This window comes from Anguilla rostrata, chromosome 5, assembly GCF_018555375.3.
Source record: "Anguilla rostrata isolate EN2019 chromosome 5, ASM1855537v3, whole genome shotgun sequence".
NCBI lineage: Eukaryota > Metazoa > Chordata > Actinopteri > Anguilliformes > Anguillidae > Anguilla > Anguilla rostrata.
This window is the reverse complement of record NC_057937.1, coordinates 19,948,851-19,972,030: the sequence shown is the minus strand read 5'-3', so window position 1 is coordinate 19,972,030 and position 23,180 is coordinate 19,948,851. Positions and strand designations below refer to the sequence as shown.

At 40.5% G+C, this 23,180-nt stretch overlaps 2 protein-coding genes across 3 annotated transcripts in view; one reads left to right on the top strand and one right to left on the bottom strand.

Moving 5' to 3' along the window:
* Nucleotides 1-19,741, bottom strand: part of ccdc33 (coiled-coil domain containing 33) — a 76,463-nt gene extending 56,722 nt beyond the window's left edge. For both annotated transcript variants that reach the window (XM_064335569.1, XM_064335570.1), the window contains exons 1-4: nucleotides 19,571-19,741; nucleotides 18,467-18,758; nucleotides 15,572-16,092; nucleotides 15,118-15,315 (exon numbers count right to left, since the gene is read on the bottom strand). In XM_064335569.1, coding sequence (XP_064191639.1) covers nucleotides 15,118-15,315; nucleotides 15,572-16,092; nucleotides 18,467-18,737 — 990 coding nt within the window. In that variant the 5' untranslated portion in view covers nucleotides 18,738-18,758; nucleotides 19,571-19,741. The remainder of the gene's footprint in view (nucleotides 1-15,117; nucleotides 15,316-15,571; nucleotides 16,093-18,466; nucleotides 18,759-19,570) is intronic.
* Nucleotides 19,742-19,992: 251 nt separating this feature from the next.
* LOC135254950 (receptor for retinol uptake stra6-like) overlaps nucleotides 19,993-23,180 on the top strand; it is a 28,970-nt gene continuing 25,782 nt past the window's right edge. Inside the window, exon 1 of the mRNA XM_064335571.1 lies at nucleotides 19,993-20,267. The gene's annotated coding sequence lies outside the window, so the exon portion shown is untranslated. The remainder of the gene's footprint in view (nucleotides 20,268-23,180) is intronic.

Here is a 23,180-nt window from a genome sequence, read left to right as displayed (position 1 = left end):
TTTGCATGGACCCACAGCCTTGGGGAAATGCAAGTGCATCTGTATATAGACACAGACTGCTGGCAACTAGACTTTTCCATTAACAAATCTTCCCACCGAAGTTCAAGTCACAGACGAGTCAGTCTAGATACAGTATGTGAACCCCAGCTGCATCAGAACTGCGCTCTTTAAATTCCAACTCCATCCAATCCAGAAAACTGGGACTGAATTTTGTCACTTTAATGCTGATTTAAAAACGGATCTGGTATACGGTTATAACAGCTCTCACAATTAGAAATGCTAAGGTGAGTGCAGGCCGAGCCCTAGAGTCAGCACCAGGTTTGAGCTTCAGCCTCTGCTATGCCATTGGCCACCTGTAACTTGGAGTCTGCAGTGGAGGAGACAGTTGGCCTCGTCTCATCAGGGTATGGAGGGTTTAAGTCAGCCAGGGTTACCTGAAGTATGTTACAATAGCTCTAAGAACATTATTATACCAATGTTAGCTCTTCCTAACAACATGACAACTGCTTGCAAAGATACCAGTCCCTGTCTGTGGAAGATGCATCTCTCCTCTAACGGTCTCTGTCACTTTCTTTTGTGATACAGACACTGTTTTGTGTATAATAGTCACGGACAGTCCTGTGGTACTGTATCAGCTGTACAGTGTAAAATACTAGCTGTCCTGTAGTGCCGTGTGGACTGGTGGGCGTAAAATATTCACTGGCTCTCCTACAATATTGTTTGGCTTGTAGGGTGTGAAATGATTTATAGATCTACTGTAGTCCTATGTGACCTGTACAGTCTAAAATGCTGCCTCTCCTGTAGTGTTGTGTAGCTTGTAGAATGTAAAATAATATTTGGCTCACAGGCAAGTGTATTGGAGGTGTGCACACACTTCAGCTACTGTGCTCCTGGACAGCAATAACTTGAGGGACACAACATGGGATTCAAAATTCAGCACAGTACTTGAAGTTCCTCTTAACACCACAGGAGCAGAAAGGCAGCATGCTTCACATTCCAAAGTATCAAGACAAATTCTGTATCCCCAGACCATAAACTAGAAGTAGGAATTCCAGCTACATTTTGAATCCCATTTTGTGTCCCTCAAGTTATTGCTGTCCACAAGCACAGCAGCTGAAGTGTGTGCAAACCCCTAACAAACTTGCCTGTAAGCCATATATTACTTAGAAAAATTATTTAGAAAAAAAATGTATGAATATATAAACTCAGTAAAGCTTTCTAATGTCTCTCTTAAAAGCAAATTGATGCAGAGTGGCTGATGCCAATTAATTATGTGTCACTCATTTAAAACAAAGGCTCTAGTGAGGAACAGAGGGTAAGCTGCTAATTAGAGAGAAAGTGACAGAAAATGAAACCTATTTCAAGAATTAATAAAATTTGAAAACTCTATTTGTTCAACAGGTTTTTGGCAACATATTCAAGTAATACCGGTTGGATGTTAAGAATATTTAGTTCACATTTGTTCATTTCATGAATGGCACATGTTAGATTGTGACAGAAAGTACAGTACAGTAAACATTGTCTGGATTACACACCTACTGTATACTTATATTTGACTAGGGAGCTCAAATTAAAATCACATCCATAATGTGACATGGTTCAATGTAGTGGCTATTTAATACATTAATAGCCACTACATTGTAGTATATAGTGAGCACTGGTTAAAGGTGTCAAAATTTGATAGAGGTCATTAGCCACATGGTGGTCAATTCAGGGGGCTTTGTAATCATAAAATTTGGCAACCCCTGCTGTTGAATATGACATAATAAGACCAGTCTCAGTTTTTTAAATGTAGAGATGAGCTCATGCCAGTTACTGACTGCCTTAAAACTGAACCAGATTCAGCCTATTTGTTCTAAATAAAGAAAAAGAAAAAGAATGACAGCCTAAAACTGATCCAGGGCCAGTGCTCAAGGCCAGAATCTATTGAGCCCAAAGAGATAAAATGGGAAGCGGGTGGTTCAATCTGGACATGGAATTCAGCCAATCATGTGTCCTGCATCACTGGAGAAGGCTGACTCGTCAATAATTCAGAACTGGAGAAGATATTTCAAGAGGAAACAAAAAACAAAATGGGGGAAGGGATGGATATTAAAAGAGAGCAGAGTGGGGGCGGGGAATGTGAGAAGGACAGGAGAAAGGATGTAGGGAGGGAGAGAGGGAGGGTGGGAAGGGAAAGAACAGGTTCAGAAACGAGAATGTGCTGGTGTCCCCCAGGGATGCAGTCAAACAGAGAAAACACAAGTGCTAACCACAACTGTCAATCTCTCTTCTCACCTTTGTCTCATTCAGAGGCAGCAAAAAAAAGAACGTATTAACCATTTCTATACACTACAGCAACTTTCAAGACCAAGAATATGATATTATCGTTAATGTATACATTAATTTATCTAACCTGTTATTTATTGAGCGTGACATACAGAGATGTACAATTCTATTTTTTATACTAATAGAAAAGTTCCGAGAAAAAGTTTTATTTTTAACAGTAATTTTGTTTGTTCAAGTTCACACCTCTAACATAACTCAAAAGCAGTGTGATCCTATCCTCTATTTTTTTTAAATGCAAGCTGCCAGTTTTTGTTCCTGTGTTTTGAAAACTTTGCTGTGCATGTACATACAGTATATATATATATATATATATACAGATGAGTGACAAATTAAAGGGAAAACCCAAATATATTATTGAAACTAATAACATATGCAGATGCTTCCATACAGGTGTACAGCATGATACAATTAAGCAATTAACATGTATGTAAGCAATGTCTTTGTATTTTCTGTTTTTAATATCATGTAATATCATTATTTAACATCCTAGTATGCATTGTGGCATGTATAACAATGTTGACCAGGCCAAGTTGGCTTTGATTTTCGATCAAGATGGCAAGTGGAAAAGATCTAAGTGACTTTCCAAGAGGGTTCATTATAGGGGCATGGATGACAGGAGCTTCAGTCACAAAGACTGGCTAGGGTTTTAAGAATGGTTGAAGTGACATCTGCATGTAGATCTATGGGAAAGACGTCAGTAAATAGGGTCGGAAATTGTGGTCGAAAGAACATATTTGATGACCGTGATGCTTGTGCAATATGTAAGGAAAAACAGAAGAGCAACTCTCAGGTGACTGAAAATGTCAACGTAGGACATGATCAGACTGTGTCAGCAAGAACAGTCTGTTGACAACAACATGGAGAGGAATATTATAGTAGGGTTGCAGTGCATAAACTCCTCATTACAAACATGAATGCATATTTGAGAGTTCAGTGGTGCAAAAACCATAGGCACTGGTCTACAGAGAAGTGGAAAAAGTGATATGGTCAGATGAGTCATCCATCATCATAGAAGTGGGCAAGTGCATGTGTGGCGTACACCAAGAAAATGGTACAGGCCTGAATGCTGATGGCTCTGTTATGATGTGGGGGGAATTTTCCTGGCATTGTTTGGGCCCACTTGTCCTCTAACAGAGAAGGGTCACTGCAAATCAATACACCAGAGTAATCACCTTTATCCTACGATGAAACATTTCTATTCTGATGGGAGTGGTCTCATCCAGGATGACAATGCCCCCATCCACAGGGAACAAGGGGTCACTGAACGGTTTGATGAGTATGTAAATGATGTGAATCATATGCTATAGCCTTTGCAGTCACCAGATCACAACCCAATTTACACCTAAGGGAGATTTTGGATGAGATGTGTTAGACCAGCACCATCATCAAAACACCAAATGAGGGAATATCTTTCGGAAGAATGGTGTTCCATCCTGCAGTAGGGTTCCAGAGACCTGTAGAATCTATGCCAATGCGCATTGAAGCTGTTCAAATTGCGAATCTACATTCTAGACCACATAATGTTCTGTAAAGGAACTATATGTTGTCCTTAGGTTATAAAATTACAGTCTGCAGGATTACTGCGTGCCATCTGCAGACCTGACAATAAAAAGAGTTCAGAGTAGGGAGAGCCATCACTCATGTCAGCTAATTCCATCACTGGAGACTCACGAAAACCGCTTGTGTTTTATAGCCACCCTACATTACAATACGGTCATAACTGAACACTCAATTGAAAATTATGTCTTTAAACAGAAAAAAACACCGTTAGCAAGGGAACATTTGTGCTTTCACCCAGTGCAGATCAGAGTGGTTAAAACACTGCTTCCCTTGAGCCTCATTTTCCAGCCAATCACTCCATTTCAAATCTTGCATTTCAAATTGCCCCCTAAAAAGAACCAAACCAGGATGGGCTTTGTCTGCATTAAGTCTGTGGATTGATTTATGGGACCAGAAGCATTTTTCCCATTAATGTTTGAACACATGTAATGTAAATGGGTAGGGGCATACAGAGCTGATCAGAGTTCTGAGTGGATACTGTAATGTGGCTGATTCCCAGAATGCTGAATCGGCAGCTTTAGAATGCAGTCAGGTGATTGGTGTTCCGTCACGCACAGCATTCTGGTCCGATGTGATGAGGGGTTTGAGGAAAGACTACCAGGCGATAACAAACAGAAACACTGGTTCTATTCTGCCAGCATCAACCGTGCTGTGATGTGAAGTGAAAATTAAGAATGTGCTTTCTCACATGACGCAAGGTAACCCTTCCAGTAATGGAATATATTGCAAATATATTGAAATGAAGACATATAATCAAGATATCACAACACTTCAAAATATCTCGCAAATATACAAATTACTGCCACAAATTAAAACCTCTCTGAACATAAAATCACAGAATGCAGGGTTACTTATCATATTTTCAAAACACTCCGCCTGTAAACAATAACTTATATTCCATTTATTCTATGTACAGCATATTCCATTTTTGTTTGGGGAAAGTAAAACCACTTTCATAATCTCAGAGAAGCTGCAGGGTGTTTTTCTGTTTGCCATGGCCATGAGAGGGTTTTTTTCCCTAAGACCTTAACTGAGAAGTACACAGTATGGCAGATGGGTAGAGTGACACAGTTTTGCTCAGAAAAACACTAGCAAGTCTTCACTGACACAGATGGCATGAGTATGCTGACATTAGCCTGCACTGGTGAACTGGTTTAACCAGCCTGTGACAGAGCTAACAGTCTGATACAATTACACCTTCCTGACGTCTGATGCAGCCCCCCACCCCCCACCCCAAGCTCCCAAACAGTCTTTTCTTACAGCACTTCCTCAAAGATATAGAGTTACATAAATAAAGAAATATAGCTCTATATACCACATATACAATAGACATAAATTGTCTTAGCAAGTCTTAGACACACACACAAGATGTGCCTCTCCAAGATGTCATACCCAAAGAGTACACGCCCCTCAATCTAAAGCTGTCTCACCCACCCCTCCTTTAATCAATAGCTCATGTTCCTCTCAAATGCAGTTAAACATCACCTCCAGCCTTCCCATATCCCCCACAAGAAGGCCAAGGTTTCCACAGAGGCTGACCTTTGAACCCACTTTCATTAGGTGTTTACTAATCGTCTGGCAGCTAAGCAAGAGCTCCTGTTGCCCAGGAAATTACAACAACTCTACGAAGAGCCTTTCAGCATTATACAATTAAAGCAACTGTCAGTTCATCACTACCTACCCGCCCCTTATCAGATTAGTCTTTTGGACGACAGTTGACACTGTGTTTGATGATGTAACCACATGATGATGTAACCTTATTCTCACAGTCTTTCTGGATATAGTCACCTGGATAAGTATGGTACCAGACACGACCTGGCAAAATTTTCATATAAATATGTAAATATGTTTGCCAATGTTTTCCAGATTCCACAAGCAACTGATCAGTTGTCAATCTGTAAACATATGAAAAAACAACCTGTCATATTTAAAACTTTTAAGGAAATGTTTCATCTCAATAAACCGTACAAGGAAATGTTTAATTTCAATAAACCATACATGCAGGTAAGATGGTCTGCAGAGGATACACAGGGTAAGTCCAGCAAGTTTCTCTTGCTGTTTTATTCCTGTAGTGCAGGCCTTAACCTTGTTTAAACCTGCCCTGTAAATGCAAATGAGCTAAATGAAAGGAGATGTGATTCTTAAGATATCCTGAACCTGTGACTTTCCTCGATTAGAAATTCTTATCTTTGTGCTTTCATGCCACAAACCTTGTGAAGCAGCAGAAAAAAGTTATCAAAAAGTGAGAATGGCAGTTGCCATAAAAAATGAAGGTGGTCACTGAACTTTAAGATACCACATATGTTGTATAATGGTTTTCAAAGCCCCACTTTCAACCAATGTTTTCATTTTCTCTCTACTTGTAACACCAGATTGATGCCATGGGTCTCTGAATTGCATCAAAGCAATGCAATCCTTCAACATTCTTCAGTGGTCTGTTTCAAGATAAGCATTACTGAATTTATGCTGATTATATATAAACAAAATCCTTATAAAAGACAATGTGGTTCAACAAACAGACAAAACACCCAGGCAAAAACCACAACATAATACAGAAAAAATTAATTAATGCAAATAGCGTAGCTTGACATGCTTTGATATACAGTACAACAAAGGTTTTTGACCCCTACTGGGTAGATAAGAGTACATCTTGCAGTTCCAACAAAGCAATAAGTCCTTTCAGCTGAAAGGCAATAACCATGCAATAAAAGAGCAATGTCGGCAATCTGATTATATCTGTCCCCGATGAAAACAGCCCAGCCCCTCAATACTTCTGCAGAATCAATCACTGTAACGTTATGAGGATCCGGCAGCAAAGCTGGCAACCTGGGAGGAGACGCCATTAAGCGATGCCTTAAGAGCTATTCATTTTACATCCCCTTTTATTTCCCTCTCCTCCATCAAGCTCAATACGTACAATCCTTCTACAAAAATCAAAAATATAAAAAAACAAAACCAATAGTATTCTTTCAAAAAAGCAATTTTCACAAATCTAATGATGGCAACTCGCAACCTTCTTTTTCTCCATTAGCGAGAAGAAAGGTCTCTGAGGACATGAGTCTGATCATTGCCATTTAAAATTTTTTGTATTCTTGTCTTTTTTTATTACCATAATGATTAAATACCTCAAAGCAGACTATAAAGAATTTGTACAGAGGCAGAAAAGACTACCATTTCTTTCATTGACAGCCATTTTGCAGCAGGCACTTTACTAGCCAGACGCATTGGAAGATGGCTGTTAAGAATTTTCAATTTGAAAGTGCTATTCCATCGGGTGGCATTCCCTGATTCTAAGTTAGGACAATTTCAACTTGCACTGAGCCTGCCGTATTTATAACAGCATAATTATTAGCAGTAGATGTAGTAGATGAAGTGGTAGAATTGGTCTCATTAGCCGCGTTTCCACCGCAGGAACTATACCCCGGAACTAGGAACCTTTTGAGGAACTCAGTGCGTTTCCACCGCAGGAACTAGGGTCTAAATTTAGTTCTGGGGGCTTTGTTTTACAAAAACGTTCTTGCTCGGGGGTAGTACTTTCCGAAAGTACAGGAACCTTTTGGGTGGAGCTTGCAGCGCTGAACATTTCTGATTGGTCAAGTACTCGTAGCATTTGTGTTGTATTTATTTTCCGCCATTACCCGCCATGTTTGAAAATATGCAGCGGCAAACCAATTTATTTTCATAATAACTTCAAATCAAACTTGTATGTTATGCGGCGCAGTAGCCTACTTTTGGTTATAGCCTGTCAACGTCTTGGAATTATAACGTGTGCTCTTCTGTTCTTTTCTTGCTTTAGTATTCGTTTTATAAAATGCTAAGCATTCGTGCTGGGACAGCATATTACGTAGGCTACCAAAACATTCAAACGGATTAATTCGGTTGCTGAATATTTTCTTCCGGATTTTCTTTGTTAGCCCGTTGTAACTGACTCAAAACGTTTGATACAGTTATGTGAGGTATGCGGTAGTGCTGCATAATTAACATTGGTGATACAGTACAAGCAAACTGGAAATCACCTTCCGCACTTTTTATCCGGGTAAAATAACAGGTTAATTCTAGTAATCTTCCCTTTAGCTTTTTCAGACTGCCGTAATTTTACTCAATTTTACTGCCATTTTTCAATTCCACGAAAAGACCAGGAAGACTATGGACTCATTTATGGTGCATGGATTGCATCTGGAGGGCACACTTCGCTGCTCGGCTAGCAGTAACCTCGAAGGAAAGCAAACGGTGGCTGTACCACTACTAATTTACATTTTCACGCAAGTCCGAGTTTCCGTTCTATTCTTGTCATTTTGCGATTAGCCTATATGGAATTGACGACGAGAAAGTAATAAAACAGCAAATTGTTTACAACGTGTGCATGTTTTCTGCTGTTAATGAATGTGTTTGAGAGGATATATGAAAATCAATAAATACAAAAGTAACCATATATAGTCATTGTTGGTAACCCATTGTATATGTGGAATAAACCCCTCCGGGCTGTCCCGGTTATTAGAAAATAATGTAGGCTACTTCGGTGGTAGTATAGGGTTACAGAAGAAATCATATGACAGATGGACCGACGACAACGTCAGTGGGCTAATTTGCCTAATCTTCGCGGTACTTTAGACCCCGGTGGAAACGCAGACAACCATTGGCTGAAGGAACCTTTTAGTTCCTGGTAAAGTAGTTCCTGGGACTGAAAGTTCCGGGTAATTTTGGTGGAAACGCGGCTATTGTTAGCACTTTATAAGCATAATGAGTAGGGCCACCAGTTTGTCTCCCCTTGTTTTCTCACTCGGTACTTCAGTCCTCCACCATTTAGAGACCACAACAGCCTCTTTGTCCAGCCCCTTCTCAAAAACCATTTGCACCACCTCAATGAGTTCATAAAGTAAAAAAGCACAGACGATAATTGATAGCAACGTTTACAAGCGACACTCACATGTTAAATGCAGTTTGATTACAGACTACCGGGGGCATGCTGCAGTATTTTTAAGTGCTGTGGCATGATAGGTTTTGTTAGAAGCAGTGGGAAATGTCCACATTAAAAATAAGAGCAGTTATATAACATTTAACTAGCATTTAAAAAGTTCAATTAAAAAAAATAAATTCACATTTCAATTAATCATGGTCGTAAATCAAGACCTTAAGTAGAATGAGGTGTCTTGCTGGGCTAAAATAAAAACCTGCACCCACACCGGCCGTTTTCAGATAATATTGGACACCCCTACTTGATATGGATGCATTTTTCTTTTTACTGCAGTGATACTCTATCCTGGTCCTGGAGAGCCCCAGAGTCTGCTGGTTTTTGTTTTTTTTCCATAAGGTCAGCGACCAATTCAGACCCAAGAAACCAGCCGACCCAGATTAAGTGTGTAATAAACTGCTTTAACTGATCAATTGCTGTGTTACTCAAGTTATGAGTAACAACAAAAGCCAGCAGACCCTGGAGCAGGAGTGAGGACCCTTGGCTCGAAGACATGTTTTTCATAGAGTAGCGTTTTAACTTCTATCCATGTTTACTTCCTTCCCGACTCTCCCCATATTAGATGAACTCATTGTTTATAAATGTCTCAATTTGAAACTCAATTGTATGATTAGTCAATTAACTGTGATGTTTGAGTGGCCCCCTTGATGGGGTCCCCTAGGCACTCCAATATACTTATTCAAGTATATAATACTGAAAGTTTATGGCTTTAAAATGGCTAACTTCTGCCATGTCACACACTACCAAGCCTAAAGGTGCAGTATTCAAGCGGTTTTCAACCGATGTGAACTGCATCAACGTTCAAATGAAAAGCAAACCCAAACGCAAATGATGTGATTGGCATATTGTCACAACCTGACAGCCTGCATCTTCCTAAAGTTGCAAGAAAGCATCACATAGATTTGGAAATATTACTTGCGTAACAATTGAGAAATAAGATAACACATTTCCCATCCAGGTAACATGTTAGACTGACTCTTTATCTGTCAGTGTAATATTTGTACCAGATTAGTCTATTGTTATATAGCTATTGATTAGCCTACAATTTTTTTTGCATGAGGCTACATGACAGTGGAAATTTCAAGCCACTAGCCCAACTGTCTAGTGCTAAAAATCCTAAAAAGTTCTACCCCTGTCTGACAGTGATTGGCTACACATTCTGGCTATACAGTACTTCCAGGAAAGCTTTAGGGATAGAGAGAGCGTAGCCAGAAAGTATCCACTGATTACCCCTGGCTTTGCTTTGTTTGTCCCTACCAACATGCTCTGTGATTGGTGGAAAGCTCTTACAAAGTAAAATGGCAATGCCAATGTCCTATCCCTAATTTATTATCGCTGCCCTCGTTAAGACAAGCGCCGACACAGCCAGAGAGTTCTGAACTGGCTCTGTCTGCTCACGAGACAAGTGTGCATGCCAAAGTAAACAGGCAAATTGCCTTTCAATCCCTTCGCACAGCAGGAAATCTAAAGCTAAATAGAAAATGACAAAGTATCCAATTGAGAGCTTAATGAACACTGAAGGATGGCTTCGCCAATTGGGCCGTTAAATTGTAAACGGGCAGAGTGTGCCAGCTCAGAGAGCATTTCCAACTGTCTTTTGACCACAGCAAAGGATTCAGTAATTAACGGACAGCTTAATGAAATTTTATTCTTGTCATGCACATTCCCACAAATGAGGAACAGCCTGAATCTCCCAGCCTTTTCCTTTTTTATCTCTAAAACTCCGCTATTCAGGGATAAACTCACTAATCTCACATTTTAATAGCAATTATATTAGACATGCTGGTATAAATTACATTCTAAATTAAAAATGGAACGAGAAATGGAAACTTAAGCAAACTAATCCAATTGTACACTTGCACTGGCTTTATCAGTGTACAAACGTATACATACCTTACATTTTTTCTTGTCACTAGGTATTTAAGCTTCAAGTAATTATTTTTGGCTGTAATAAGAGATTAGTCAAATCTGTTTTAAATGCACATGGGGATGTGTTCTTAATTACACCATAAGTATGAAATATGAATTGTGAATATTAAATTATGTTTAATTTAAACAATAAATATCAACAATTTGATGGAAATTAAAGCACAGTAACAAGGAACCGAATTACAAAGATCAGCTACATCTGAAAGTCCTGCAGTGCGTCCACTTATACTGTAAATACACACAGACACAATGGTTGGCAACTGTCCCAAATTTCTGCCAAAATACGTATCCTATACATAATGGCCTTCTAACCCATATTTTGCATTTACACTATATGACCAAAAGTATTTAGACACCCCTTGACCTGGGGGTGTTTTTTGTGGTTTTGACTAGGCCTCTTAGTTCCAGTGAAGACTAATCTTAATGCTACAGCATACAATCACATTCTAGAAAATTCTGTGCTTCCCCAACAGTTTGGGGAAGGCCCTTTCCTGTTTTAGAATTATAATGCTCCCGGGCACACAGCAAGGTACACATAGAAATGATTTAATCGAGATCAGTGTGGAAGAGCTTGACTGGCCTGCACACAGTCCTGACCTCAACTTCATCCAACAACTCTGGGATCAATTTAAAGGCAACTGCAAGCCAGGCCTAATCACCCAATCAGTGCCTGACCTAACTAATGCTTTTCTGTCTGAATGTAAGCAAATCCCTGCAGCAATGCTCCAACATCTAGTATAAAGCCTTCCCAGAAGAGTCAAGTCTGTTATAGCAGCAAAGGGTGGACCAAATCCATATTATTGCCCATAATTTTGTATGAGATGTTGGATATCAGGCGTCCACATACTTTTGACCATGTAGTGTATGTGCATATCGGACTTCCCTTATTCTTGTCAGTTGGAAAGTGTCACAAATGTAATAAATCTGCTTAAATGCCAACACTAAATATTATGAACAGCCAACATTTAATTCCCCACCCCCCAATAATCAATGCTGAATTGTCCAAAATGGTCACCATAGTGCATATGCCACTAAGTGTTTTGTCAGCATTTTGACAAGGACATGTAGGCAACATGAAGAGATACAAACACACATACAGACACACACACATACACACAGCCATTTCCAGCGGCTCTTATCCATTCCTGGCTTATAAAATGCTCTCCTGATGGTCTAAAACGTTTAAAGGCACATCAATGGAGGCAAATCCCCACAAACAACAGTTTTAATGCACTGATCTAGAGTCATTTAACATTAGTTGCTCAACAAACAGCTAGAAAAGCAAAATGTCCTGCATGGCTTTGTTAATACTACTGAAAATTTTTAAAAATCTTTTCTGTGTGTGTGTTACACAGTGGCCACTGGTGCCACAGGGAAAGGTGATCCAGCCTGTAGAGCAGTGGTAACCAACTCTGCTCCTGGAGATCTACCATCCTCCAGGTTTTCACTCTAACCCTAACAAAGCACACCTCACTCAACGGCGAGAGCTATTGCATATTTGCAATAATATTGTGGTGTGGGGATGGCTGGTTTAAGCAGCCACACCTGCCCTGGGTCAAGCTAATTAGACCTGGCCAATTGGATAATTGGTGAAGAATTAGATAATTGGCCAGGCTAATTGGACAGAACAGGAGTGGCTGCACTTGCGTAGTGAGGTAATCACGCACAGGTTAAATCTGCCATCCCCACCCACACCAGGACTCTCTGTCATGACAGGGTTTAACATCTGCTCATTTGGCTATACCATCTTGCCAAACCCTCGTGGAATAAATGTGGACTGTTTTAACATCTTCTCCCTGTGTCTCTGTGCTGGAGGGCCCCAAAGAAAGCCACTTCGGTGGCCTGTGGCAGGCGTGTTTGCCACAAATATATTTTGTCTAAAGATCTGAAACCATTCAGTATTCCAAAAATACAGGCAATCAGGAAGGGGGCAAATACTTTCTCATGACACTGTAGTTTGGTTAAAACACTCGATTAGTCGATGTTACGAGGGCAGGTTGTCAGAAGTCAAATACGTATTTCATGCTGAAAGGAAAAAGTTACATGCCACTTATCGTGATACAATAGCAGTAATTGCAATGCTCTTATTAGCAAACCTTGGAAGTTGCACTTATGGCTTACATACTCCACCAACTGTTGACTGATTACAAATCGACCACAATACAAGTGTTTGCCATTTGTATTCTGTGTTACTGTGTTTGTAAAATGTTTAACCAAACATGTTGGTATGGAGTGCTTGGCAGCTCCACGGTCCACCCTGTCCATCTCCACCCTGTCTTCCCAGAGAGCCCCTGCAGCTGCTAATGAGCATAGTGGCATGAGAGCATGCTCAATTGCACACCAGCTAATCACACGCAGGACTGTAAATTCAAGAACGGGGTTTAACTTCCCTTTAGCTTGACTGCCTCTTCTTTTAGCTTAGACACACACTGCTTACGAAACCCCCGTCCTCTCAACCCCAGGATTTCCATACTGTGCTGGCAGAACGATTCACCTCAATTGTGCATCTCATGATCGCTGAGATTTTACACAGTAAACCACCAGCAGAGCTGCGTTCAAGATGAGAACAACACACAAACTGTTTTATAAGCTCAAACCATGCTGTATTGAACATCCAGTCGTAAAGGGACATCATTATGACTGCAGATAAGACAATTGTGCGTGCTCTCCTGCAAAAGGCACTGTAAGCCGGTTTCGCAACATAGAGATGCTTATCTGTTCTATCACCACCAGAACACTGGCATCACACACAGGAACTAAATCAGGACTCAGAAAAAGATGCCTTTCTTAATTTTTTTCCTTCTTTTAAATCAAATTTGGTCTTGTCTCCTAAAATGTCTTCCGCCTGCGGTCTGCTGTGTGTGAGATGCTAACAGCATTAATCTGCCACTGGGAACATGGAACAGGCTCATTTGTGCCGTTCATGACATTTATTAGTAGCAGTTATTTGCTGTCATTTTAGAAAAACCAACAAGGGAATTTGCGCCTGTTAGAGGCCCATTAACTCAGGATGAGAGCAAGAGGATGTGAGGCCAAGCATATATAATGATATGTGTACAAACATTCATACGTACAATTTATTTCTAAATATTTACTTTAATTCATTTGCATATAGAAATGCATTTACAGACTTCAACGTTTTTATGAGGATGCAAACTGATAGCAAACTGATCTACTACTCAAAAACAATCTACTACTCAAAGGATCATAACAATTATTTACTGTGCCGAGTGATAATTAATGCCGATGTGTACCGAAATGGTCTTCCTTAGTGCATCTCACTAAATATTTCCGTTTTCATTCCTTTATATTATCATTATTTTCCAAGGAATTGACAAGGATTAAAAGGAGTGCATGTACTTTTTAAAGTTATTTTCAGTAGCCTTACACAAATAAACATATTAAACTGTGCTATAGTCTGATGTACATTCAATTCAAAACATAATTAAAATATAATCATTTGAGGCATGTGAGTAGGGGTTCGTTTGTGCAATAAATGGAATGAATTTGAATGATAAAAGAAATGATTATTACGGTGACTGGTGAGACGCGGGTTTTTGACAGTATTATGGTCGTCGACAAGGATAAGCTTCACTGCTTCCTTTTGCCAGAGGCACACGCAAATCCAATTATTTCCTAATTGAGCATCACAAGGCTTATTGATCACAATTGGCTGAAATAAAGATTGAAGGACTAGCAGCCCCCAGAGAATTCTGGGTATCATGTCTTCATTTAGGGGGTCAAAAGCGCCATTCAGCTGCACACCCGCATGTTACATGTGGAATAATTATGTCTCACACTTCATAAATCAGCATCATTACATTAGAATAAAACTGGTTTTGATCTTTTAATGTGCCACTTGTGTGAAAGGCGAAGTTAACATGGAGAAAGTGCTAAATGAAAATTCTTGCTGTAGAACGTCAGAAAGAACATTTTCCAAGGTTCATTGTTGCACATTCTGTGCCTGTATGACAATCACCCCTAATTTATAGGCAGACAGTATATTTATATATCTACAGACATACAGAGCACCCATATTTATATAGAAATGTATTTCTTATCAAAATCCTTTAGAAACCAAGACAATTTCACTCATAACAAAAACAACCAGAGACAGATAGACAGACAGGCAAGCAGTCAGGCAGGGAGGCAGGTAGACACAGTCAGACAGACAGACAGACAGACAGACAGCCTCGGCTAGGGCTGTAGGCCTATTAATAGAATTATTAGGTTATAATTATAAACATTATGACAATAAGTATGCAGACAGAAATGTAACGGCAAAATATTTTAAATCTGTGCAGAGAGCAGGCAGAAGCATCACTCACAAGCGTGGGTGGAAGCAACCGGGGGCTCTGGGTGTCAATGTCCTCATGAAGGGGGCGGGGCACTTTGTCTGGGGTGGGGGTCAGGACGGGGGGTCGCCTCTGTGAGGGTAAGGGAGCCTCATTCCTGGGAAAGGTGGGCAGGTCCTCAGTGGAGGTGTCCATTTTGGCATCTGGTTCTATTTCAGGCTTCAGGTGGGACTGTGGAACACACACCAAGTCACAGAAGACACTATGCAGAGTGCCAAGCTCTGAAGGAACCAATCAAAATACTTTACTCTTCATAATAAAACATTATTGTTTTAAATCAGTGAGCCACTGATAAAAAAGGACAGCACCCAAATGAGGATTATTATATTAACGCATACAAGGTTATAAAGACTTGTGTTCATTCACAGGTGATGCTTTTTAATGAGCAGCTTATCGTTGTTATTAAAGGGGAGAGGGCCCATTTCACCTGGGGTGCAGGGCGGGGGGAAGGATGAGGGGTCACACGAGCAGTCTTGGGGTCCCCTGGCTGGGCAGGATCACTAGATGCAGCTGCGTGGTCCGGCAGCTGTGCAGACCCTAAAACCAGCGGGGGCACTTGGATCGAGGAGGGACCCGGGGAGGGGGCCCTGGGCGTCTTCCATTCGGACATATCGTCCACCCGTGCCGAGCCTCTGACATCATCAGCAGGGGACGGGGAGGGGCGGGACTCGTGGAAGGCGACGGCGTAGGCCAGCCGACCGCAGTGCATGGCCAGGTAGTCGTCGTGGACGCGCAGCAGGGCCATGATCCCGCTGTAGCGGTAGAGCTCCTCATCCCGGCGGGCGAACGGGTTGATCCGCGGCGCGTCGGTGCGTGGGAAGATGGCGAAGAAGCCCTCGCCCGCTCGGGCTCCGCCCCCCCCCTCCGCCGCGGACGACTGCGAGTCTGTCAGGCGCACAGCCTCCACCCGCAGGCGCACATCGTGGTTTTTGTCGTTTTTACAGAAGCCTTAAAAAAAGGATGGAAGAGGTTACAGCATGAGGCGAACAAAATGAGAATACCCATTATCAACGATTACTACCATCCCCATTAAGCTCATCTGCTGGCTTCAGAAAATTTAGTATGAAGTACTGACTACTTCATGCTATTTAGAATATTTCATACTTGACATACAATACAAACACAAATACAAACACAGACACACAAGCCAAGCACATACTGTATGAAAGCACACACACTCACAGACACACAGACAGACAGACAGACAGACAGACAGACACACACACACACACACACAAACACACATACACACACGCAATTGTACAGACAAGCACACCACAGTGTGATGCCAAAACATATATTTTTTCCTGTGGTTGCACATTAGCTGCACAGACAGTATTCACGTTCTCTACATCTGCTGACGTTTAAGATTAGCATGCTGATAATAGAATGTAAATGTGGTGTCATCACCCCCATCAACAGCTGGCAGTTCCTACTGGAAATGAGAGTTCTTCGGCTGTAAAGTGACTACACTACAAGTCATCCTCACCAAAAATGGGGACAGCACTACGTGCTGGCTATAAACTACGGCAAAATAAATTAAAACTGCAAGGACTACACGCATTCACACACAGATTCCATTTTCCTGGCAGTTAACGGGCACAGAGAAATTTCAACCGAGAGGTTTAAATTACAGGATAATCCAGATTTCAGGCATTGTATTTGTTTTGCATTAATGTTGGTTAAAGTATTTAAAGGGAATGCCAGATTTTCCATATATCATTTAGGAAACTGATGAAGAAAATAGCATTCTAATACAAATAGCTAATTTTATAATGTCATATTGTTCACTGAAAAAGCACCAATAGCTCTTACTGGAGCAGCATGGACCCAGGTAATTGTAAAATACATTTTTATTGAGTAATTGATGGTATATCAGATATAACAATAGTATTCTAAGTTCTTGACTTTCAATGGCAAAATTACCATTTCCAATATTCTATGACAGGAAGAGACTAGGAAAATCTCTTCCTAAATGTAATGGAAAGCTTAAGAGATTGCAAAGGACTCTTTGTTGGCACCTCCTACTCTATCTGACAAGCTCAGAGTGTGAAGTTCTCTGGGTATAAGTGAACTGCACACCAACAATTAAATTCTCACCAACAGTGTCAGTTGACTCCTTGAGTATTTCTTTCATTGACTGGGGCCTTTGTTTAAAATGTTGGATTGAGTTCAATGGCACTTTCTTTGACTCAGTGATTTACTTAGGCCATGTTATCATGGCAACAATGGAAAACATCAAGGCTATTCAACTGCATCACATAACTGCTCAAATACACTCACCGGTCACTTTATTAAGTACACCTTGCTAGTACTAGGTTGGACCCCCTTTTGCCTTCAGAACTGCCTTAATTCTAGATTCAACAAGGTGCTGGAAACATTCCTCAGAGATTTTGGTCCATATTGACATGATAGCATCACGCAGTTGCTGCAGATTTGTCGGCTGTACATCCATGATGCAAATCTCCCGTTCCACCAGAGATCTGGTGACTGTGGAGGCCATTTGAGTACAGTGAAGTCATTGTCATGTTCAAGAAACCAGTTTGAGATGATTTGAGCTTTGTCACATGGCGTCATCCTGCTGGAAGTAGCCATTAGAAGATGGGTACACTGTGGTCATAAAGGGAAGGACATGGTCAACAACAATACTCAGGTAGGCTGTGGCGTTTAAACAATGCTCATTTGGTACTAAGGGGCCCACAGTGTGCCAAGAAAATATCCCCCACACTGTTTCAAGGTTCAACGTGTTGTGCGTTCAGAGATGCTCTTCTGCATACCTGTACTTGTAACGAGTGGTTATTTGAGTTACTGTTGCCTTTCTATCAGCTCGAACCAGTCTGGCCATTCTCCTCTGACCTCTGCTATCAACAAGGCATTTTTGCCCAGAGAACTGCCGCTCAGTAGATCAACAGTTTCTGAAATACTCAAACCAGCCCGTCTGGCACCAACAACCATGCCACATTCAAAGTCACTTAAATCACCTTTCTTCCCCATTCTGATTCTTGGTTTGAACTTCAGCAGATCGTCTTGACCATGTCTACATGCCTATATGCATTCAGTTCCTGCCACGTGATTGGCTGATTAGATATTTGCGTTAACAAACAGTTGAACAGGTGCACCTAATAAAGTGGCCGGTGAGCGTATAATCTAACCCCATGGTTGTCACAGTTTTTCATGAACTGCCAACAGTTGAGGAGATCTCTTTGGAAAACACAAGCATTATTGTTGATTTGAAAGTGTGATTCTCCAGGATCAGGTTTAAGGAACCCTGTGGATGGACACCGCAAGGAAAAGGAATGGACCAAAAGGGCTTCTACTGTACCTTTAGGCAGAGTGAAGACAAACTTGCTGCGCAGACAGGTGTAGATCTCATCCAGGTTTCCCTGCTGAATGGGCTCAGTACTGCCCCTGCTGGTGTGGAGGACCTCTTCATCATTTACCCTCAGCTGCACCCCAGCGCTGGAGTCCTCCAGCAGAGGGTTCTCCACGGTTAGCGTCAGGATGTAGCGACCACGCTCATTAAACTGTACGGTCACCACCTTGAACTCAAAATCCAGCTCCTTCTCCTCAATCCTCAGATGGCTTCTCTGCATGATGGAACCCTCTCTCAGCAGCTGCCAGAAACCAGGCCTGGTTATTTACCTAATTACTGAATGACTATTTAATAACACTCTTTCTTCATAATTTATATCCTATAGTGTTTTCAATTGTTTACTTCTTGGGCCTTAACAAAACTTCAAATTGGAGAATAATTTTCTTTTACTGTGATCTAGTGCAGTGTGTCTGAGAGCTCAGCTGAAACACCCCAGGACTAGAACTGAGAAATGGTTTTTAGGGGAGAGGGGGTGTTGCAGTGCAAGTATTGAGATTGCAGAACAGTTCCATGAATTTAGAGTTGGGATCTTGTGGGTTTTCTACCCATTTCAAGCATTAGGGTGACAGATTTGGTTCAATTAAGACTGTGATAAAAATTTGTCTGGATGTTTGGTACCAGCCAGCAGACACTGATATCCACAACTCAGATTAAACAATACTTGAAAGACTAGATTATCCCACTGCAATTAACATTTAGTACGATTCACAGAATACCCTGGCCAAAAGCCCCCACAAAATAAATCCTAGGGAAACAGTGACAAGGAAACTCTCCTTAATTCATAAATAAGAACTCAAAAAGTGGAGCCCATCCTCCTCTTGACAGCTCAGGGTGTGGGTTCACAGTAGCCAACACAGCCAGCATATACTTTTAAATACAGTACAATGATGAGCTCCACAATGGTAATAAACAGAATATAGACGAGAAAACGCTGGAAAACACTATTTGACTATTTGAGGACACAGAGGGGCATAGTTCCATGCTTGGTTACTACACACAATATTGTCATGTCAGATCATGTCATAGAACAGCAATAAGTCAGTATTAGCTTACCTGTACAGTAATTTCAGCGGTCTGGGAATAGAAGTAAGCAAATAAAAAGTCACTGCTTGGTGGTGGTATGGTTTGTGTTCTGAAGTTTCCTCATTTAGTTTGTTATGTTGCTGCAGCTACGGATACTAAGCCAATCCCAGTGTGATTAAAAGCAAACACAATAGGCAAATTCAAACGAGCTGGTGCTAACAAGCATTGTATACGTTGCAGGAGTGCCTTTACAAAGTACTGTTGTGGAACCAGCTCTGATTTAGCCATAATATTTTTTGTATTTATTTTCACAGTCTTATGTATTTCCGTTGTTAATATTGACTTGGTTAACCATAAGCGGTATATTTTAACTTAAGCAAGGTATGCGGAGAGCTCTTGAAGGTGCAAGTTACCGCTTGCTTTCCGCTCTCGTCAGTACATAAATCCACAACAGTCACAGGCACTGGGCTATAGATACGGTTCAAAGTCCCGCTATAGATTGTGTTTAAGTGTTCAGATAGTGTGAAGCCTCATGCTGTCAAAAGTTTCCTTAGCCCTGTTTATTCTTTGGAACTAATCGTCAGGCAATGTAGCAGCCATTCATTGCGCAAACACACTTTGGTTATGACTAACAATTTCAAACAAAACAACAATATTTTTAAAACAACCATAACAATGAATTCATTCTTTTGACAAGAAGATAAACACCAAGATCGAGAGGTCGAAGGTAATTACAATTTTACTTAAGCCATTATAGGCTATTTAAAATGTATAATTTTAAAATACATTTTAAAAACGTTACTTTTCTTTTGCTTTTCATTATGATAGTGTAATATTTAATCAGGATTATTATACAGTTATGATGCATATTTGTTTACGCTTCAGCCAAGTGGCAAATGCACAGGCAAATCAATCATTGAAAAATACGAATAAACTCATCCGTATGGCCCTAGCCTAATTGCAGTCCTCTTTTTCTACTTTTTCTGCTTTTTATGTAATAAAATACGAGTTGATCTAAAAGAGTCCACATTTGCTATTGTGTCCTGAATTCAATCAAATTTTTAGATGGAATGTTAATGCCTTGTGGGTTTCAAAAGAACGATATAGATTAGAATGTTTGGTAGCCTGTACTGACAAGTTCGTCGCCAGTGCTGCCCGTAGATTTAAAATCTTGGGAAAGTAAAACACCTGCTTCGGTTGCGATCAAGTTCAATTCACGAGCTGTAATGGGTCTGTGTAAGTACAACGGCGTCTGCCAGTGTGGCATCAGAAGAAGAAAAAAAACATTGTTTTTTTACAGCTACGTTCTCTGCTTCCTTTCTTGATGGGACGCCTATGTATTGGGTTTTAACGTGAAAAGAAAACGTTTAAGGCCATAGATGGAAAGGTAAGGACTAGAATGTGTTAAGGTGACTTCACTGTGGTGAAGGCGCTCTATTTCCATGCAAAAACACGTTTGAATGGCTTGTATTTCCTTCATCGCAGCCAGATGGTGAATTACCCCCATGGGTATTAGGTGCACGAGAAAGGCCATAGCGACCATTGTGATTATAATCAATTAGGCAGGCGTGGTCATATGTGCTGTGACTAATTATAATTTTAAAATGCATTTGAAAATTACTATTGAATGTGCCATTCAATGTATTATTTTAATTAAATGAAGAGCAAGTACTATGCATTGTATTTATTACAGGTAATGTATTTCCTAGCGGGACTAATATGAATAGCCTATAACAACACTTTCAGTGATAGCTTATATACAGTGAACTCCATAATGTTTGGGACAAAGACATTTTTTTCTTGATTTCGCTCTGTACTCCACAATTTAAAATTGTAATAAAACAATTGATGTGTGGTTATAGTGCACATCATATTAGAGGGTATTTTGTAAAATAAATTTTAGTTTCAACATGTAGAAATTACAGCAATGTTCAGTGTACAGCATAGGCACCACGTTTGGGACAAATGGCTTCACAGATTATTCCGGTGTGTTTTGCTTGGTGTGGGCATAAAGGAGCTTTCAGTATCTGCCCTTGATTCTAGGCTTTTGATTGCCTTTGGAGTCTGTTTCTGGTGTTTGTAAACGTGAGGACCAGAGTTGTACCAATGGAAGTCAAGGAAACCATTGTATCTGAGAAATAAGAAAAAACAGTCAGAGACGTAGGCCAAACATTAGGCCTATCACAATCAACTGTATGGAACATAATTAAGAAGAAATTAAGCACTGGTAAGCTCAGTAATCACAAACAGACTGGTAGCCCAAGGCAAGACCTCTTCAGTTAATGACTGAATAATTCTCACCATAATGAAGAAAAACTTCAAAACACCTACCTGACATAACAGAAACACTTTTACATAGGCAGGCGTGGATGTGTCAGTGAATACTGTCTACAGGAGTCTTCATGAACAGAACTACTGTGGCTAGACTGCGAGATACAAACCACTAGTTAGACGCAAGAATAGAATAGCCAGGTTACAGTTTGCTAAGAAGTACCTAAAAGAGCCTACAGAGTTGGAAAATGTAAAATGGTCTTATGGACAAATGAAATTCACTTCTATCGGCATGATGGCAAGACTAAAATGTGGAGGCCAGAGGGAACTACCCAAGATCCAAAGTATCCACCTCATCTGTGAAACATGGTCGTGGGGAGTGTTGTGGTTTTGGCATGTATGGCTGCCACTGGTGATGGCTCACTTGTTTTCATTGATGATGTCAATGCTGGTAGCAGCAGTAGTATGAATTCCAAAGGGTGTGGAAGCATCTTATCTGCTCAAGTTCAAACAAATGGCTCCAAACTCATTGGACAGCGCTTCATCTGACAGCAAGACAGTGATCCCAAACATACTGCTAAAGCAATTAAGGAGTTTTTCAAAACCAAAAACATGAACATTCTTGATTGGATTGGCCCAGTCAGTTACCTGATCTGCATTCAGTCATACATGTGTTTCATATACTGAAGGGAAAACTTAAAGCAGTTAGCCCCTGAAACAAGATGGTTGCAGTACAGGCCTGACAGAATCACCAGGGAAGATACTCAGCACATGATGATGTCTGTGGGTCACAGACTTCAAGCCATCAATGTTTGCAAAGGATAAAAGTATATGTGACAAAGTGCTAAACATGACCACTTTCATTTACATAACATATGTCCCAAACGTTATGATTCCTTTATGAAGTGTGTGGATATTTGATGAAACCAAAATGTGTAAATGGCCTTCATTAAAAGAGGAGAATGTGCACTTCAACCACATGTGGATTAATTATAACAAATCTAAACATATGGAGTAATAGAGACAAATATATATATATATGTCCCAAACATTATGGAGCTCGCTGTATATATAATTGAGTCACAGGAGTCCTGCCTTCTCATTAGTACATTTTAATCATTATGCGGTTTGTATGTGTGACACACAGTTTCCTTTATTCCAGTAATCTGATGAGTCAGCTTTCACATCTAGGGAGGTTGTGGCTTACCGTAACAATAATATTTAATACTATCTTTTCAGTAAATTCTTTTGCTGTGTCTGGGCACGCCCAGCTGACCCTTTCAGTGGTCATTTATCTTTTCCTTTCATGTCTGATACAACTGCTCCCCATGGTCACTGCATGATAATGAGGGATTGGGAGCCATAATGG